Below are 22,020 nucleotides of genomic sequence, written 5' to 3'. Positions count from 1 at the left end.
AGTCATTATCAAGGTTTCAGAAGCCTGCATGTCCGCTATGTTGGTCTGTGTAGACAACGGAGCCTGCGTAAGCGATTCTGAGGTAGGCAGTTTAGCTAGTAAAGTTCTTGTGCTGTGTGTAATCACTTCAACCTTGAATGTGGGTGGGTGGGTTGGGAGTGACCACAGAATGTTGTTTAGTGTGCCAGTTTTGGCAAGGGTGTCAGTGTGATCTTTAAAGTCCTCGTCTAGACTTGGTAACTTTGAGTGTCCTTTTTCCTTCTTCCAGTACACGATCACATTGTGTGTTTTTGTGATGTTATCACATTGCTGGAACAGGTGTTGGTGTTTGACATGCTTGTTTGCAAGTGTGAGTCCGAGTTCCACACATTCAGGTGAGGATTGGAAGAAACCCAGCGTGTGGTGTAAGGTTTGACCACCTTGCAGGTTGAGTCGAACAGCGACCCCTTTGGTGTAAGCTGGTACCACCGTACCCTGTTTGTTGACTAAGGTACAGAGGCTTGAACTTGGGCCTGTTGTTAGGGCGTTGTACTCATGGCTGGCTGCTGGGGTTCCCGTGACCTCTGTGACCTGACCGTCTGGCTCTGTGGGAGTTCCCGTGACCTCTGCGACCTGACAGTCTGGCTCTAGCAACCTGTGTGGCTGGAGAGAAAGAGGTTCTCGCACTTGAGCAAAGTCTTTTAGCTGTTTGAAGTTCAGAAAAGGGTCAAAGTGTTCTAGCAGGTCTTTGTCAATGAGCAATGTATGAGTGTTCATTGGTGGGACATACATGGGATGTATTAGACTCATCGGAACGAATGTCAGGTGAATGGAAACAACCTGTTCAAACTGGATGTCATCCTGTCTGTACACCTGTACATTCAGTTCATAAGTTTGAGGTGTAAGAGTTCGATCTTGTCCCTTAGCTTCAAATTGGAGTCTTTTGAAAAGGTAAGATGAGATCACCGTCAGGTTTAATCCTGTGTCGATCAGGTCTTCCCTGTTGACTCCTTTTTGACCCACCCCCTTTTTGACAGGGCTGCCCAGGAATGTTGGCATTAGGGCAGGTGGGACGATCGGTGGGTGATGAGGACCGGTCTTGTGTAGCTCGCTGCGAAGGCAGGTAGTCAAAACAGCATTTTCTGGTACCTTGTGTTTGTGGTACCTGGTGTGAGGACCTGTGCTGTCTCGTTCAGTTAGCTGTAGCTGTTGACTGTGGAGCTCGGGCAGTGTTCTGGGTGCTTGGCTCATCTTCCTTGCGAGTATTCATGTGAAGAAGATCTTTCAGCACCCTCAGGATCTCTGCTGTCTCAGACGTGGCTGCTCTGTGTTGCCCTCTGCTGGCTTGGAATGGTATTGACTCTCTGTAAAGATGTCTGTGACTGTGGTGTTGTAGAGCGCCATCTAGGGTTAACTCCAAGCAGTGCTCAGAGACAGAGACATTGGGGTTTTTTACAGTCTTTTCACAAATAGTCTTTTGCTTGGTGCAAGCTTTGTGGGCTAAGTTCCGTAACTCTTGTGTAGTTCTGTTACGGGGACACGCTGGGACTCTGAGATGAAAACTCCAACTGGCATGTAGGTTTGGGAGGAACAGAGTTTTTAAGTTGAAATCCTGTTCCATACCTGGTTCGTTGCATGCTCCGAAGTAGGTGTTTCGTAGCTGACTACAGAAAGTCTGTGGGTTTTCAAATCGGCCCTGTTTGAGGTCCATAGCAATAAGGAGCCCATGATCTGAGTTTGGATCAGAGAATTCAAGAATCAAAGTCTGTAGCAGTTGCTGGTAGTACGCTTTGACAGTCTCTGGTGGACGATCCAGAAAGCAATGCACATCACGGCTGGCCGTGATTTTTAACAGGTACAATGTGTTCACATCTGTCACGTTGGCGACAGTTTGCAAATGAAAGTCAATGGCTTGTAAAGAAGCATGAACATCATGTCCTCCTGCAGGATCTGGAATGAATGTAGAGATGCTTCTGGCTAGCTTGTGAAGTTCTCTGTGAGCAGTGCAGGGTTTGGTGACATGCGTTCTCTGGAAGGGTTCTCTTCCCTCCGTTATTGACAGATGTTCTTGTAAGCTGGCTGGTGATTTCCTTAGAAGGGAGATTACACCCCCTTTTCCAGCTCTGGGTTCTTGGCTGAAAGGGTTGGAGTGGCGGCCCGGGAGAAATTTTGTGGTGTGCGTTTCTCCGATCCAGCCACTCTGTAATCGGTGAAATTGTCTCAGTTCTGTGTGAACAGTGTAAAGTTCATCTTGGAGCTTGTCTCTCTGCAGAGTAAGCTTGTTGAATTTAGCTTGGGCCGCTTGCAAGTGTGTTTTGCAGGCCCAGGTTTTATAGTCTTTTTTTTTTTTAGTTCAGTCTCTGCTCTTTTTAGGAGAGCGTCGCCTTGCTGGAGTTTTTTGTTGAGTTCTTTTCTGGCTTCTCTCTCCAGATGTTCTCTTTGATCTGTGTCGAGGCGAAGATCTTGCAGGGCATTGTGAAGTCTTTCAACTCCTTTCTGTAGCTCTGGATCTGTGTCGTCCTCTTTCTCGCGCTGGTTCTGGGTCTCGAGGAGAAGCTGATCAAGATGACTCTGGGTTGGGGCCTGGTCCTTCCAGGCCTCCTCCGCGATGTTGCTCCGTTCACTGAGCGGTGCCTGGGCGACGAGAATGGGAACTAGGCTTCCGAAGATCCTGGCGAGTTCTCTGTAGTAGTCGCTTTGGTTTGGATCGCGTGCCATCAGTTCATCTAGCTCGGTGTCTAGTTGCTCTGGGTGCTGCAGGTTAATGGCATCCTTGGGCAGGAAGGGGGTCGTCACTGCTTTCAACCATGTCGAGAGGTGGCCCCCGTGGACTGCTGGACTGGATGCCTGGAACATCCTGATTCTCTGTCGGTGAGAGAAGCACAGCACACACACACAAAAAGACCAATGCAAGTTCGTTCTACGTTTAACGAGCTATATTCATACGGGCTGTGCCGTTTATGAGAATTTTGGGGCTGACTGATGCAAACAGTCAGACAGTTAAGTAGCCAATTAACTTGGGTCAACGAAGGACCTGAAATGGAGATTTGACAGGCAGTAGCCTAGCGGGTCGTGTGATGACACCGGCTGCTGGTGGTCGCTCTACTATTTAACTTCGTTGGTGGCTCCCAGGTTACTGTCTCTATGTGAAATGAAAGAAACAAATCACAACAGAACAGAGGGTAGAAAAAGATCAAAGTGAAGCACAACACTTGAAATGAGATGAAAACAATAGAAACACAATGTGTTAGTGGGAATAAGGAGGCCTGAGCCTACTGCTAGGTTTTAAGATAGGGCCAACAGGTGAGTGGGCTATCTGGGTAGGAAACCTAGAAATATGGTGTGGCTTAAAGAAGCAAAAGGGTCAGAACACTTAAAATATATCCGGGGGAATATCTAATATTCTGTGGCTTATAATAAGTGGATAGGTTTTATCACTTTTGGTTCACCTGGGTGAATTGAAGTCATTCAGGTGGGAACCAGTGGCTTGGTCAACCTCCCCGGTGCTCCCCAAACACTGAACCGCAGTGTCCCTGGTCCTCCGTTACTCTGGCGTGTCGCAGGACAGCACGGCTTGTGACTTTTAGCACAACCTTTGGAGTGCCAAAATTGCTGATGTCTCTTGAGACAAGAGGGGCCGAGTTTCACTCGCAGCCAGTATCGGTAACACCGGTCGGGCAGCCTTGCTCACTGGAAACCTGAGATGACGGTCCAATCACCGAGGGAGTTCTACAATCAAATACACAAAGGATGAACAAAGGAAACTTAAAGTTAATTAAGGTTTGGTTTGTTTAACATCAATTGAGTAACTATATGTAGAGAGGAAAGGTAACAGCTTTACCTAATCATGATAAAACAAAACAAAGGAATTTATGATAATAATGGTAATTATCAAAATAACCTAAGTCAAAAGAGAGAAGAAAAATAATAAACATCAAATTAAAAGACAGTAATGAAACAAGGGAGAAGGAGTAGCTGGTTTTCACCACAAGGGGGGGAAGTACTGCTTCTCTGTCTTTAACCTGCTGAGCAGAAAACTTAATTCAAATTAAAAATTCAAAACTGGTTTAAATCAAAATTTAAAATAAGCATGTATGAATTAAAAAGGAAAATCTGAATAATATCCTATAATAACCATTGATAGCTTGTAAGTTATCATTAATGATCATGAAATTAATCAAACAGTGTGAGATTAATCAAAGAGGGTAAAATTGGACATGCAATTCAAACAGAATGGAAAAGACAGAGGTATGTTAGTCGATTTAACAGGAGACTGCCACTAGATGGCTTACCTTCTAAGTGGGTCAATCAGTGGTTGACCTGAAACATCTAGACTTCAACTATTAAACAATTACATTTTAATTCAAATCATGTTTGAACTAAACTCAAAGTAAATGTAAACAGTCAAAGGCAGGGAACATTCTTTTGTTTCCCTGTAATAATATTCGCACGAGCAAAGCTGTAAATGCTAATAATTATCGAGAATTTAGACATCCAATTCAAATATACATCACAGGGGATTCTAAATTAGCAATCAGAGCGCATTATCTGAAATGGCCACAGGTTGGCAGCTTTGCACTCATGCAAGCTGGAATCAGAAAGCAGGGTGTACCCTGAAATTTCTAACCCACACGTTCCCTCTAGTGTTTAGATAGAGGAATTACAATTTCAATAGGACTTAGAATTTATCTGATCATTTGTCAGGCTGATTTTCTGCATCAAAAATCACAAGTAACAAACAGAAAGTTTTAATCTCTGAGGTGCTATATTAACATAGGTTGAAGGAAGGATCCGTTCACTTCCGAAACACAAATGTAACAAAAACAGGAATTTTCCAACTGTTGACTCCAATAGACATTTATCAAAATAGCACTTATGATTTAAATGTTTTAGGTTTAAAATCGGGTAGCTAAGCCAATTCTAGACCAGGAGTTTTTATCGTTTATTTTTTTGAATATCATGTGGTTTACCATGAATTCAATAACGATATTTAATAACAAGGCCTTTTTACTGAATCAGAGGAACATCGCTCATGTTCAGATTTACATGTTGCAACTAATAAAAGATTTCTTCATCTTTTAATTATTCATATTAAAATGTTCTCACTGTAAAAAGATTTTGGTCTTTCTTAACAGGATACTTTTAACATTATACTGCAGTTTACTTTCATTAAAAATAACAGTGACTATACTGTTAAGTTTCTATGAATACCTAGGTGCTACTGACCAGCTTTTTGCCTCAGTCAGTTGAGTGAGTTCGCGTCTTGCGACTTATCTCACCAGTAACGTTACATAATTTCATAGCGCACGTGCAGAAATTATTAAGAACCATATACACAGATTGATTGCTCACAAAACGAAGTTTGAAATAGCCGCGTTCCTCCACCAAAATGTAACAACATTGAGTTTTACATAGTAATTAACTCAAATGATATATAGGGAATTTGAATAATTAATCAAGAATTTGATTAATATATATCTCAGATGACAGTTACATTTAATTTTATTGATTATGAAAAATAGCTCAATTGCCAATACCAATACTAATCACAGGGCACTGTAATTTACTCATTAATATGTCAATATTACATTCTTCATATCAATTATTGTGATCTCTTACTGTAAATTACTGTAGATCAAACAGTGGATTGTCCAGCAAACCAGATTGACCTATCAGTTTTCAATAGAGATATCACTTTTTATAATTCAAGGAAAAGTATTCTCTGGCCATGAAAATATTATCCTATCCTTATGATAAATTTAGTTTCTAAATTTAGAGCTTGTAGCTAAAGACCAAAACATTTCAGTGACTCGTAATGTGAGTGGGGTGGAGTCCAAAGTCAATCATTTTATATATGGGTTTTTAATAATTAAACTAGTAATACATCAAACTACAAATCACACAGAGTAAATATGCGTACGAAAATACAGACAATAAACATTTACAAGACAACGGAATCCAAATAAAAGAGAGAGAGAGAGAGAGAGCGAGAGAGAGAGAAGTGTAGAAAGCGAGAGAGATCACAGAATGAGCTCAGGTATGAAAATCAGTCAGTAAACCTTAGTGGAACCAACAACGAATCAAATAATAGCAACACTTTAAAGCAGCATTTAAATCTCCATAGAAAACGATACTTGCATGGCCCAGTGGGTGAGCGTGGTACCGGCGACGCACGTGTGATGTCACGTGGTCCTTTGAAAACTGCGCGCGTGGGCCGGAGGCCGTGTGACGCGCGCGCAAGCTGCGCTGGATCTTGGCGTGAGCGTGGAGTCACGTGTTCCTTTGTTGCAAAGAGGTGTTCGTTCATCTTCGCGCGGTATTTGAAAGGTTCAACAAACATTGTTCCAGAATTCGTCTTCCTTGCGTGGAGAGGCGAATAGTTTAATAAACTTAGTAAAGAAAAGAAAAGAAAACGAACGAAACGAAAGCTTCCAAAGGAGCCATTAAAATGGCTTTTTCTCTCAGCCCCTGTGCTGAGGGGGTTCGCGCTGTGAGCGCGGCCTATGGCCGCGCGGAAACAACGTTGGAGAGCAGCGTATCCGAGAACGGGGAAGAGGAAGAAGCAAAAAGAGGAGGTGGACCTTGTTTGGTCAATTCTTATAGCTTGAAATAGTTCACGCCCATTTTCGAGGGAGCATCCAATGAATGTCCGCGATCTGAAGCGGAGGGAAAGTTCCTTTGTCTCGGTTGAGACAACCCCCTGATGATTTAGGGCCTGTCCGATTTCATCAGGAATATTAAAGCAAGTTCATTATTCCAGATTAAATACATTTTTCATTACTTTGCTCTAGATAAATGGGTCTGTCAAAGCATGACGATTAGAACAAGACTAGACATAATATATATATGACCAAAGATCTAATTTTTAGATCGAATTACACATTAAAAGATTTGTTTAACACATGATAACACTGCAGATGTTGGGAAACATCTAAATGTACCAAAAGGGAATACGTAATACATTTATAAAACATGAAAACAGAAAGTTAATGAATACATTCCATAGAATGCATTGTTCAAAAGAAGCCAGTGACTTGGCTTCTCTCCTGTCCTGTGTGGTCGTAAACTTTACGACCTGCAAAAGTGGGGGTTGCAGAAGCATGGCTCTCTTTGAGGAAGTTAAAGTGAGGAAAGACATTTCCTAAAGTATAAGCTTGCAACTTATACTCTTCACATAACAAGGATTAACCATTTTATGCAATCCATAAACATAATTAAAATACATATTAATAATAAAATGAAAGTAAGGAACTTATACGAAAAGTTCCTTTGTCTCCAGTGTTGGAAGAATTTGGGTTGGGGGTTTTCGTTTCTTCTTTGAAGCTCGCATGGGCATCGTAAATAGTTTAAGTCCAGCCAGGCTGGCATTTAGTACCAACAGTCTGAATTTATAAAACAGAATTTAACCCATGAATCGCTGACCTGCATATCTGTTACAACACACACACACATACTGAGAGATGATCTGGGATCTACTCTCTCTCTCTCTCTCTCTCTCTCTCTCTCTCTCTCTCTCTCTCTCTCTCTCTCTCTCTCTCTCTCTCAGTGGAACATGAGCTTGTCTGATGACAAGTGGTGAGTCACAATGTGGGCTGGTGAATAATCTTGATTTAAACACACTCATACACCCACACACATGTATACACACGCTGACCTGTGTTCTAAATGTGAGAGATGTGTCTTATGTAAAGCTATCAGGAGATTGTAAGGCTGCAGCTTTAAATATTAGCTTCATTCACTCCAGTTCAAACAGAAAGAGGTTAAATACACTCAAATACAGTAAGAAAAACACACCACAACATTGAACAAAAGTGTTAATGCCGAATATGATGGTGGCATGTACTATTACTTAAAGTTTAAGTGTGTTATTTTATTTGAAATTACAATATTTATTTTACCCCCATGCAAAGACATTTATTATGCAAAGACAACTAGGACCTGTGAACTTTAACTTTTAGAAGACTGTAAACACTGTTGCTCTGTGGCTTTTTGAAAGCATTTCTTAGATTGATTGAGAGTTCTTACATGTCAATGTCTGGCTTAACCAATGGCATGAGTTTGGGGCATTGTTTTTTTCTTTTAAAATGTCACTAATGCTGCTGAAATTCTGCACTGCCACTTTAAATATCAGAATAGTAACAGTTTATACTTTAAAAAAAGGTTATTTATAAAATAGTGATTTAGCCTCTTTTTCTGTCTGTTTCTTTTTCTCACTCTTTATGTCTGTTGGTGGCTAGGGAGACTTTGTGGGATTAAAGTCAAACCACAGTTCCCAACAGAACACATCCATCAAGCACTATTTTCAATCTAATCAGCTCAGGAAATTTAACATTATCTAAAAGGTCAAGTATATTTAAATGACAGGCATGTCCCTTGTTCAAGGGCAATCACTAATTATAATGATGACAATAATAGATGAACAGATAACTGAGTGCACAAAAAAAAAAAAAAAAAAAAATTGGAGAATAGGACAATGGATAATAGCCTAATGCTGGAGATTTTTTTTTCTTATTCAGTTGCTGCAACCTTCAATTTAGATAAAATAACCACCTGCTGCTCTGTTGCTGAGGGAGTGGAAAATGCATGTGACAGAAATTAGCATTTTCTTTCAGGTAATGTGTATGCAACTGTGCATATGTGCGCTGTATGGTTATCGAATATGAATAAAATCAACTGTTATAATAATAGCTCAAACATTAACATTTTGTTAATTCCTCACCCTCAAGTTCCAAATCTGCATGACGTAGTTTCTTCCAGGAAAGAAAAACAAAACAATAATAATAATAATAATTTAAATTAGCTAGATGGTTGATCAGCTGTATTATTATTATTATTAGTAGTAGTAGTAGTAGTATTGAAAACTTTAAGAAGGTAGTTTGACCTGTATTCTGCTACTGTGATTCTCTCGGATGATGCAGAACTTACCGCGGGGGAGAAAAAAATCCATTCAGTTTGTCCAGTGACTGTAAACAGTCATCAGGTCTGTCAGACTAAAGTCTCAAATCCAATGAGATATTCTTGATATATTCTTGATTGTCCACGCCTTCCTAAAATTCCTAGTTTAAACACACCACCATGTCTATGTCACTGTGTGGGAAGATTTGCATAACACCACCCAAATGTTCACGAAAAGAAAGAAGGCGCAACTTTTATTCTCAATCGTTGTTGCCACTGCTACCATGTTGTTCAGCTACAATGTTGCTTTGTTATGCCTATAGCTGATCCACGCTGGTCGCTGAGGAAATACATCAACTTTGCACTGTGGATCGCTGGATCGGCTTTCACCATGGATGAAGCGGAGTCCAGCCCAGGGTCGTCACATGTGTTTGACGCAAGCCTGTGGTGTGTGTAACTGTGTGATGCATTTTATGGAAAGGTGTTTCCTGACCCTGCAGAGTAGCTTACAATGGGTCTGTGCTCAAAGGTTGTTCTATAAAGTCTGGCGCTTCTGACTCACAGCCTGTCTTTTTTATATTTAAAGAATTTGCCACTGATGATTCAAACGTGAGTTTTGATCAGTGTAGAGTAGTGCTTGCTGTTTGTCGTTTCTCCGATCACAAATGCAGACATGATTTTATGGTTATGTGGTGCAATACGCAACTCAACACGTAAAAACACAGTATAAGTATTTATGATTAGTAAATATGTCCCCACTGGATGCAACAAATGCCTGTTTGTAATGGGTTTTATTGGTTTTGTCTCATTTGTCTCAAGAAAAGTCACAGTATGTTAAGGCGCCTAACATTTCTGTCACACGTTTGAGGAATTCAGCCAATCACAACGCACTGGATAGCTGGCTAATCAGTGTACACCTCACTTTTCAGAACGATGAGCTTTGTAAAAATGTATGCATCTAGAAAGGTATAGGCATAGAGGAGAAACAATAATGTACTGTACAATATTTAAAAATAATGTGTTTTTTAACCTTAAACCGTATAAACACATTGCAGTACACCAAATACACAACATAATGTTCTTTTAGCAACGTCATATGACCCCTTTAAGACCCATCAAATCTGAATTTAAGACATTTAAAGACTTTTAAAAGACCACAGACACCCTAGTTTCAGTGATAAGTAATCTGAATGATTCTGATTCGCCATTGCATTCATAAGCTCAACAGAATTGTGTGTGTGATTGGTTATAATCCGCAACACTGTAAAAAAAACATCAAAATATTTTAGTAATATATTTTTATTGTGGTATTGTAAATTCAGGGCACAAAAAAAGTTATAAATACATAACTGAATACGGGACACGGATTAACATGTATACTGTACATGCTGGACAGAGAAAAACTACATGTATATCTGTTACTCCAAACTGCAACTACACACAGAAACACACACACACACACACACACACAACATGCCTCTTGCTTGACATCAAATCAGTTCTGCTCATTCATTCATTCATCTCTGTCTTTTTATTCTATCTCTCTCATCTCCTTTTCTGTATCTCTAATATTCCCATTAGCCTTTTTCTATCTGCTTGTCATACAGGTCGAGTTCATGAGTGCACACACACAGACAGAGCTAAAAACAGCAAGTAGAATTTGTCTAGCAAATAAAAAGGCGGACAAGCTGTCTGCCAACCCAAAAAAAAAAAAAACTTTTAAATTTGTAAAACCCCTACTGCAAATGACTACATATACAAAGTAGTGTATAATGCAAATAGAAAAATAAAATTAACACATTTAAATTAAAGGAATAAAGGTAACTTTATTAACAATTTGAATAACAAATATTAAACTAAATGTGGCAATAATAGAGTAAGTTTTAGTTTCTATTTCCGTTTGTTTTTCTATAAATCTCTCTGTCTGTCTATACACACAGGATACCCACAACAGCAAAAAAAAAAAAAAAGAACAAAGAAATTAGGAAATAAATAGAAAATTAATAAGTAAAAAGAATGTAAGAGAGAGAGAGAGAGAACAAGACAAAAAGTTTAGTGGCGGAAGATGAACAACATTCATTTTATAACACATCTTTTCATTTCTCCTGCCCTATCCATTCCTGTGTTCATTTGGAACACTTGAAAGGCAATCAGAGAGGCCCTGACTCCTGAGGATATTGATTGAGCACAGGCCCACATGTGTCTGCGTGAGATTTGATCTGTGTCCATAACTCTCATGGGACCATATTTGTATCTGTGCAGACAGAATGTTTAGTGTATACTTAAAGGTATAGATCACCCAACTATATCAAAATTTGGTCATCATCCACTCCTTCTGATATAAAGGTGGGGGGATTTGTGTTTATATTCGTGATGATTTTAATTGGAATGATGTTGACATAAATGTGGGGAGAGGGGTTATAATATTGATGTTATAATAAGTTGTAGATGGAGAAGCGCCCTCTCCTTGGATGAATCAAACAATAATTAAATGAATATAAAATAGAATAGAAATAAAGTATTGTCTAAATATAGGAGGATGGAGGATATAGATAATTTTGAAAATGTATAAAGTATTTAGAAATATTTAGTACAGAAAAAGATGAAGGTATCAAAGATTAATTGTATTAATTGTCAATAAAGAGGAAGGTCTGGGGATTCTAAATCAATATGGAAGGTATTAAATAAGATTGCACCGATGGGTAAGTCTGACCCAATTAACCTCACCCAAGATTTAAGGGTTAGTTGTTGAAGGTGTGATAGAATTTGATAGAAATAAAGTTGAAAATAAGTTGAATAGTTCTTTCACATTTGTTGCTACAAGTTAAGTCCAAAAATTCCCACTGAATAACGCAGTCTAAGGGATTGAATTTGTTAGAGGTGTTTATCAAAGAAAAGGTATGTTGCCAAATGCTATTTCTTTCAGATAAGTTTCAGTGGAAGATATAAAGGCCATTTTAGAGCAATTAAATGTGTCTAAAGAGACTGGGTTTGAATGAAATTCCAGCAAGGTTTTTATGGGATGGAGCAAGTATTATTGCACCTACTCTCACATATATATATGATCAATCTTTCATTGAAGAAACGTATAGAACCAGCAGCTATGAAGATAGTAAAAATGATTCCATTATTTAAGAAGGGAAGCAGACCAGGATCCAGGAAATTATCCACCAGTTCATATACTGATAGTTGTTTCTAAAATAATAGAAAAAGTGGTGTTCCAGCAAATGTCTAAGTATTTAATTAAGAATAAAATGTCAGTTATGTATTAGAAAGTCTTATTCAACTGATATTATTATTATTATTATTACAACGTGCATATTATTTAAGATTTTATTAGAAAATAGACTGGTAGAGAAAACATGGGATGGTTCTGCTGGATCTGCAGAAAGCTTTTTGATACTGTTAACCATTTAATATTTTTAGAAAAAGTAAGTGCTTTCGGATTTTCATGTACAGTAAAATCTGGGTTGGCTTCTTATCTAACAGGGAGAGTGAAGAAGGTACAAGGTTCAATTGTGAATGGGGTTCTGCAGTGTAGAGTATTGGTCCACTATTGTTTGTATTATATATTAACGATATTCAGGCTGCATGTGAGGGAAATATGTTTTTATATGCTGATGCTGCTGCTCTTTTAGTCACAGATATGAGACTGAACGAATACAGGAGAAATTAGCTAAGGAGCTTGTTAAGGTGAAGGAATGGCTGGCTGAAAATAAGCTTTTATAACATCCATTATCTTTGGGTCAAATTATAAATTGCATAAGGCCAAGGACTCTTGATGGTTATGTCCTAGCAAATAGAACATTGTTTAATTACCTTGGCTGTGTTTTGGATAATAATTTAAGTGGAGTAAATATGATTTGGAAAGTGTTGCAGAAAGTTAATGCTAGAATCCAATACATTAGAAGGTTTTTTATTTTTATTTTTTTTTTTTTTTTTTTTTTTTTTTTGTGACAGTTTAAGGGTGCTTGCCATAGGACTTTTTCAATGTAGTTTTGAGTATGCATGTAACTCTTTGATGATTGACTCATCTTGTATGTGGATGGCAAAACTGCAAGAATGACAAAACAAATTGGTAAAATTAGTTTTAGAATTGCAAGGTTTTAATCATGTGGAAAATAGACACTTTCAGCAGCTTGGGTGGTTAATTAAAGATCGGCATGTTTAAATCTAAAAGTGGTACATCAAATTATTAATAATAGAGCTCCAGTGTATTATAATTCTTATTTTTCCCAGTTTAAATTAAGAAATGGTCATTTTACTAGACAGAGAATTATGAATCTTAATTTATGTAGGTTTAAGACTTTGTAAAAAGTTGCCTTTGGACATTTAGGTTATGATCGATTATAAGGGTTTTAACAAAAAAAAAGTGTAGAAAATGTTTTTAGATAGGTTGTGTCAAATTGGACATATGTGACTCTGGAGCATAAAACCTTAAGTCACTGGGGTATATTTTTAGCAATAGCCAAAAAAAAAAAAATAAATAAATAATAATAATAATAAAACGGGTCAAAATTATCGATTTTTCTTTTATGCCAAAAATCATTAGGATATTGAATAAAGATCATGTTCCATGAAGATATTTTGTACATTTCCTACCGTAAATATATCATAATGTTATTTTTGATTAGTAATATGTAATTTTTTGCACTGTCAGATTCCAGATTGTATTTCGGCCAAATATTGTCCTATCCAAACCATACACCAATGGAAAGTTGATTTATTCAGCTTTTAGATTATGTATAAATCTCAATTTAAAAAGATAATTTTTTTTAAGATCAATTTTTGACACTTAAGACTGGTTTTGTGGTCCAAGGTCACATATTTGGATTACTGTACAGTTGTGAAGTTTGCCTCTGTGGTGTGTGTTTGAGTGTGAAAGTTATATATATATATATATATATATATATATATATATATATATATATATATATATATATATATATATATTGTAATGAAGTGTATGCGAAAAAATGCCTGTAATCACAAATATTACAACTATTATTAAGGACCACAATGGAAATAAGTATTGTTACTTTATTGTGTTATCCTTAATTTTTATTTTTTTTTTAATAAGAGTTTGCTAAGGTTAAAAACTAGCACATTATACAGTATAAAATATGTTTTGATCACAAGGTCTAAATGCTACCATTCACCATTGAAAAAGCGTTTATTCTATTGTAAGAGTGCAGGAATTTTCTACTCAGTGTGATTACACTGTTTGTGTGCGTGTGTGTGTGTGTGTGTGTGTGTGTGTGTGTGTTGCTTGTGTAAAAGTCAGTCAATCAATTTTTTTTTCCCTGCATCATTCTTTTGATCTACTCTTCAACCTCTCCACCTCCACACTCATAAAGCCCATAGGCCTTTCTTTCAGTTGCTCTAATTGCAATCATTTCCGCAAAATGAACAAATAATGTCATTTATCTCTCTTTTCCATCCTTGCCTTGCCATATCCCCCACATTCCCTCCATCCCTCTAATAATCTGCAAGTCCAAAACTTGACCATCGATCAAACCAAGATCAGGTCAAGGAGGCCGTTTACATGCATTACACGCACATCAAAACAGCACAGTGCACACTAGGGCTGTGCCCTAATAGTCAACTAATCATTAGTCGACCAGAAGAGGCTTGGTCGACCAAAATTGTATTGGTCGCTTTGTCGCAAATAAATATATACAAATAAAAAAAAAATAATAATAAATGTAAAAAATATCAGTATACAGTACACTGGGCAGGACCTCCAAACACTTGTCTATCAATAACGGACCTCAAATATGGCTTTGACTCTGAAATTTTTAAGTATTAGTGACTTTACATGTCTACTCGATGTAATGTTAACCAAGAGAAATGTAAGTTATTCAAGTGTCTATGCGGCGAGTGGAAAGTAGCTCACTGCAGGACAGATGGAGGTGCCAGTGCGTTGACTTGCATTTCAAATTCTATTTATTTTTGGTCATACAGATAAGAGTAATACATATTTCAAATCTGTAAAGACTGTCAAGACTGTAAAGATGTTTGTTTGTGTCCACTCACAATAAAATAATGAAAGCAACAAGATGCGCTTATGCCGTATTGGTCTGTGAACTTGAGCGCGTAACACAGTGTATATTTTTACCTTACAGACACAAAAATTATGTCTATGGAGAATGAAATATCTACTTTCAAATGTACCAATTCAATCTGTATGAAACATGGACACAGGCGAATCACTACTGTGGAGATGACAAGTCAGTGTCACCGACTTAATCTTTTAAACCAAGAACAAAGAAAGCACTAGTTTCTCAAAATATTAAAATGTTATTGCAGTCCTTACTGTTTTTTTTTCCTGACACATACATAACCATTACTTCTGCCGGTGCACTGTGTCAAGGTTTATGCATATGCTTGAGCACTTATTAGGCTATGTAGGCAATTTATGCAGCAAGTTATGGATGTATTGGCTCTGCCACAGCAGCAGCATAGCAGATCTATTCCGCCAAGACCAAATACATTAACATTGTCATGTACATTACCACGCCAATCCCTCTGAGAGTTGTCATGACAGAACTGAAGCCTGAAAGGATAGAAGCCTCAAGGACACACAAACATAATCCAAATATTATCTTAGGTACAGAATGAAAGCCCTTAAAAACACACACACACACACACATTATCACATGATTGACCTTTCTACTCCGCTGCTTTGAATATCTGTATGACCTTCTAATATTTTCATAACTAGAAGAAAAATATCCACAACTATGTAGTAAAGTAAGTGTAAATGTTTAATAAGGTCACTGTGATTTTGCCAAGTTGGAAATGTTCCTGCATCAACATCTTTTGATGATGCTGGATCAACATTATTGTCCAAAAATTCAGAATTAAACCAATCCCTACCACTAAGCCTAACCCTAACCATAATTTATTCCTAAAATGAGAGAGAAATGATATCTTATTAACAAGGGTAGATAAGCCCCTTACCCTGATTTGAAGCCTAAAACAGATATTTCCTGAAAAGTTTCCTGAAATCTCATTTCTGATTGGTTGACTGGAATGTTGTTCCATGATCAACAAGGATGTTGATCTAACATGTTGTACTTGGTGAAATCACACTCAACAAGTGTTTGAATTTTAGGGACCAACCATTCCCAGATAGACAGTAAAACCAGAAATCACCTAAATTTTGTGGAGCAGCTAATGGGCCAAAGAGGAAATTACTTATTAAACATACTAATTGATGTTTAAATGTAAATGTAAACATGCAGAAAGGTTTCTATGTAAGTCAGCTGAAGGAATATAGGCCAGTATAAAACAACAGAAGTTGATTTGTGAAGTCCATATGTTAAGATATAACAAAATATGTGTGTGTATTTGTGTGTATGTCCTGTATCTTGTTGTGGCCATAAAATGTCCATTAATTTAATTAGCGGTGTTCACTATAAATCAGTTTAAATCAAATGTTATTTCTCTGCACAGGTCCCTTGCTACAGTCTGTGTGTGTGTGTGTGTGTGTGTCTGTCTGTCTTAATCATGGGCATGGCAATGTTTTCTGAGTCCACAACACAAAGATTTGATAACAGGATGAATATTAATTATTCTGGTGACATCACTGTAATACTTGCAAACCGAATTGTGACTAGTGTTCTCTTCTACTATTTATTTAGCCATAGACCATTAGTCAGTGTAGTCATATTTTTAATGTTTGAAAGGAATGACAATAAAGCTGTGAGGAACAGATCAATTGCCGATATGCCAGTTGTTCATCAAACAAAAGATATTTCCTAATTAAATCTTTAGTAGACAAAAACAATTTTGAAAGTGTGTTTTGAAATGTGCGTGATATAAAGCCTTTATACAATATGCAATGTACCACTGTAAAGAATATAGTCTGTCTACAAAGACAGTGACTCGTACTTGTTGACTCAGCAGGATGTGTTTTAAATGTCTGATATGCAGAACCAAAGCCTAAAACCTAGACTTACCTACAGCATTAACACTATTCTAATACTGCAATGATATTTCCTAAAGGAAATAGTGTATAAATATCAAAAAGAACAATGAGACATTTCAAATGGCTCAGCTTTACATGACAATCATAGATCCCTGTCAGTGGTGACAAAATGTCAATAACTGAAGCTGTAGCCATAACCAGTCCAATGTTGCCCCTGTATCTCTCCTTTGAGTTCACACTTTGGTGAAGTAATGCTGCACAGACTGTCGGGTAGCAGTCTGCATCAGTGCAGGCTCAGCAAATGTGTGTATTGAGGGTACATAGAAGCCATAATGGGGAATCAGACCCTTAAGCCACTGGATGACTGCAACATCAAGTGCCCCATTTGGGACAGGGCCATTGTGTTTAAGGGTTTCATGCATAAGAATGAGAGCAAGTCTAGTACACATTACAGCTTATTTTCACTAGAATTAATAAAGATACTGTAAATCAAGCAAGCAGTTTGGTTTTTGTGACATTCAGAACAAGGTAAATCTAAAATCAAATACACTACCATTCAAGAAAGTCTGTACCATTCAAGTCTCTCATGCTCACCAAGGCTGCATGTATCTGATTAAAAATACAGTATTGTAAAATAGTATTGCGATGTCTCTTGAATATTTAAAAATGTTATTCATTCCTGTGATGACAATAATAACTTTATTCTTCAGTGTCACATGATCCTTCAGAAATCATTCTAGTATGCTGATTTGGTTTTTAAGAAACATTTCTTATTATTATCAATGTTGTGATCCTTAGTATTTTTTCTGGAAACTGTGATACATATTTTTTTTAAGATTTTTTGATGAACAAAGTTCAAAAGAACAGCATTTAAATCAAATGAATAATGATTTAATATGAATTTCATTTTAAATGAATGTTAAATAAAAGTATACATTTATTTCGCAAAAAACTTCCATATAAGTCTTACCAATCATATTTGAAAGGAAATTTTGGTGCAAAGATTTTGTAAATATTGCGTGAGGCTGTAAAGAATGGTGACATATTGTCAGCAGGAAAGATGACAGCAGCGTGCTAACTATCAGCATTAGCGCAAAAATCTCAGCATTATTCACTGTCACTCTGACCACAGGCACAAGACATCTGTCATTGCATTGGTGTTTGTGCATGTTACTGGTGTGGCTGTGTTAGATCTGTTTGGATGAGCGTCTGAGTGTGTGTGTGTGTGTGTTGCGCCCATCATTCCAACATTAACTAGACAGAGGCTGCAGTGAACTCTAAACGTGCCCTGCCTGATAATGAAAACAGTTCCTGCTCTTTGACACTCTCTCTCTCCAATAAAAATGTAACAGAAAGGGGGGGGGGGGGTTGTGTGAAGGTTGCATGACTCCGCCTACCTCTGCTTTTGCAATCTCACCAAAATTCTTCATCACTCCAATATCAATTCCACTCTCTCTCTTTCCGCTAGTCCACTTTCCGCTAGTCCACTTTGATGAGAATCGACAGCTTATCACAGAGGCGAATTCTATTACCTGTTCGCATCTACAGTACGCACTTACAATCACTGGCACACATACAAACTTACAAACTCTCTGAGAAACACATTGAATTGAATTATGTGTTTGAACACATACATGCGCACACACACACATGGGTAGAGAATTCTATTACCAGCCCCCTATTGGACAGTAATCCTCTCTTCACTTCCTTGCTACGATAAGGACTACTTCACACAAAAAGCAGCCCATAGTGGACCCGTGTCACACAGAAGACCCTTACAAAAACACCGGAGATGAATGACACATATGCTCAAAGGTGAGAGGCCCATGTTTGGAAGGGAGTCAGCTGTCGCCCTCAGTCATGCACCAATCATGCACCAATCCACAACTGAAAATAATTTGGCATGCAATGCCAGTGAATTGACCGCTACAGGGTTGCTATTAGAGAACACATGAGTCATGCAGGTGATGCTGAACTATGTGATCTTAGTGGTGTTATCGTAGGATTAATACTGAAGAAGTGCAATAAAATAAATAACTGAGCCAAAATGTTAATGACTAAATATTACAGTATACAAATCCACTACTCAGGAAATCAAAGGTCATGTTACAAGCATATCAACTATGCTAGGTGGAATTATTATTTATTTATTTATTTTCTGAGGACTTGGTACACTTTTCTATGGTAGCCCGTTTCCGCAACTGAATAAAAAATAAAATAAGGTAATTGCAACTTTTTATCTCACAATTGTGAGTTATATAGTCAAAATTGCTAGTTATAAAGTCAGAATTGTGAAATATAAACATGCAATTCTGAATTTTTTTCTCAGAATTGTGAGTTCATATCTTTTTTTTCTGAATGATTTTTTTTTTTTATCTTCACCTGGTAATGTTTGACAATAAAACTCACAATTGTGAGGCTGAGACAGATCCATTTGTTTTTTACCTCCCATGGGTCCCATCAATGTTCAAGCCAAACTTACACAACTGCATACACTAACGCACACACAAGCAGCCAGCATAATCACTTAAGACTTTGTTACATCAACATGACCTACTTGATGTAGGTCAGGGATCAAATTCATTTACACATGTACTGAGCTACATTTTTCATGTATTGTCTCGAAACAAAATCTTAAGACTGTTTTTTGCCCATGTTTGATTCTATAACATTGCTTCCTTTCCACAAGCTCAGAATGATTTTATAGGATTAGTATGAGATTGATTATTTTTCTTCATTCATGGAGCTTGTGCAGTTAGCTGACTGCAGTGAAGTGAATGCCACACCAATCTCAGCCCTGCATTCTGCCACCCTGCCAAGATCTGCATCAACACACACACACACATGCATAGATGACATCAACAAATCTGGTTAGTATGATGCATTCCTTGCTTACTTCAGCATTGTACCTATTTTAACACACAGTACATTATGCAAGCGTATCTTTTACAACTGTCAGCTGTCTTTTTTCCTAGACTATAAAGAGAGACACTCATTTAAGATATATTTACAAATCTTTCTAAAATGAACACAAATGTTAACTCATACAAACACAGAGATGCTGAGTATTCTCCTATAAAAATGATTTGCAGAGAGTGTAAAAAGTGAGTGCACAAAAAGTTTGATAATCAATAGTGCATATATATATTTATTTTTTTTCTTACCGACCCCAAACATTTAAATGGTAGCATGTATATTACACTATATATAAAAAAAAATCTCTAATATTGAAGAATAACCAATATATGAAGCACCCATATGTGCTTGTTAAGCCTTTTTTATTTTAAAACTATAGGCATTATTGGGCCCAGTACTCCTTGCAGTGTATGTAAAGCAACGCAATAATGATCAAAATTTTTTGCACGCAGTGAGTTCTTCACAATAGTCCATGCCAAAACTGTCAGTTGACACAAAAATGACTCCCAACAGAGTCAAAACCCCCTTCTTTTCATGCCTCATTAGCATGTAATACATATGGAAGGAAGGATAGACAGACAGTAACAGCAGAGGGGGAAAAAGTATATTGAAGAAAGAGAGAGACAGGGAGAGTCATGCTTTTCATAGTTAAGTAACACAGTCCATAGTTATCTACGGTAATGACAGGTCCATAATTAGCACAAAGCTAAGTCACTGTGATGCAAAAATGGCCTACTATCTCTCTTTTCCTCCCTCCTTTCATCATTTCATCTGCCACATGATTCCTTGGCATTTCTTGCCTCTGCTTCCTGCTTTGTCTGCTTTGTGTGATATATATATTTATATTATATATATATATATATATTTTTTTTTTTTTTTTTTTTGCAGGAAATGTTTCCAAATCATAAAAGACTCCAGACACTCAAGCGGTACAAGTGCTGGCATCAAGTTAAAGGAACATGATTGATTTATTCATGTGGCTAAGAAATAAATCAAATCACACATTTGCTTCTAAATTCTCATCATTCTCTCTCTAGTTAATGTATTTCCATTGCATCTGTAATGGAATTATTAGTTTTATTAAGACCAACATGGAATCTGCTGACTTTGCATTTTCTATGTTTGGGGGAAATCTGCAAAATGGAATGGAATGTGGAATGGATTTAAATGTGGAAAACATTAACAATAGTGAGTTTTATTAGCCGCTTAAAGCTTTTTAGCTTTAAATGTGCTTTAGTACTGCTATTCGCAAAGTAGCTGGACCTTTTTTTATTGTTAACAAACATGATGCAAACACATCTGCATGAATGACTGAAGCTGGGAACTTTCCCAGCAAATCAAATCAGACATCTCTAAAAATAAAACATTATTGTAGGCTTACTGGTAGGGCAAGAATACTGATTTGACTCAATTGATTTGCTGTGGAGTTTTGCAGACACTGATTCCATGTGGGCCTGTTAAATAATGCTGCCAAAGAAATTACAGAAAAAAATGCTATGGTAATGCTAATATGGGTTTCTATTAGTGGCCAGTACTCACTTTAATGCATTATTTATCCAGCTATGTTGGAACTGGGTGTCTCATTCTCTCTGTCTTTCTCTCTCTTTTTTTCTGTCAGTCATTCTCAGTATTAATGCATTAGTAACATTGTGGGTGATTCCTCTGGGAGTCAGTCAAATGGTCTTACACCCCTCTATGCCATGGGGAGGTTTTTAAAGTGAGGAAACATGACAGCATCATACCTTACCTTTCGACTGTAACTATCCCAAAGCCCCAAAGTCCTTCTAAAGTCTTGAAATTACACTGTGGGGCAAACAGCATTGCATCACTGAGGTGGAAAATAAAGGATACAGCCGTACTCCTCCGGAACGAGAGCCAATGGCAAGGATCTTCTGCACCGGGTCAAATGCCAGAGCTGTGGGCTGATAGGGAACTCCATGACGCACTGTCTGCAGAGAAATTAAAACAGAGAAACCATGAAAAAGAGTGTGCTACGTTAAGAACAAAGTACTGTAGGCAACTTCAGGCATTCCAACATTATAGTGACACGGCCTACAGCCTGCCTGCAACCCCTGCTACTCTCCTGAGATCAGCTCATGAAACAATACTTCAACTGCTGCTCAATGTGCAGCCATCCGCTCCTTCCCCTCTGTTTCAAGATATATTCTGCAATATTTTACTGGTTTGGCATATACTACTGTTCAAAAGTTTGAAGACTGTAAGATTTAAAAGTTTTTAAAAAGCCTCTCATGCTCACCAAGCCTGCATTTGAAACACAGTGAATAAGTAATAGTGTG

General features: G+C 37.5%; 1 protein-coding gene across 11 annotated transcripts in view; it reads right to left on the bottom strand.

The window, feature by feature from the left end:
- stxbp5l (syntaxin binding protein 5L) overlaps nucleotides 1-22,020 on the bottom strand; it is a 164,593-nt gene that overhangs the window by 120,507 nt on the left and 22,066 nt on the right. For all 11 annotated transcript variants that reach the window (XM_026218099.1, XM_026218098.1, XM_026218102.1 and 8 more), the window contains exon 2: nucleotides 21,575-21,672. In XM_026218099.1, the coding sequence (XP_026073884.1) occupies nucleotides 21,575-21,672 (98 nt within the window). The remainder of the gene's footprint in view (nucleotides 1-21,574; nucleotides 21,673-22,020) is intronic.

This window comes from Carassius auratus, chromosome 34, assembly GCF_003368295.1.
Source record: "Carassius auratus strain Wakin chromosome 34, ASM336829v1, whole genome shotgun sequence".
In the NCBI taxonomy this organism is placed as follows: Eukaryota; Metazoa; Chordata; class Actinopteri; order Cypriniformes; family Cyprinidae; genus Carassius; species Carassius auratus.
Note: the sequence above shows the minus strand (reverse complement) of the source record. Positions and strands in the feature narration are given on the sequence as shown.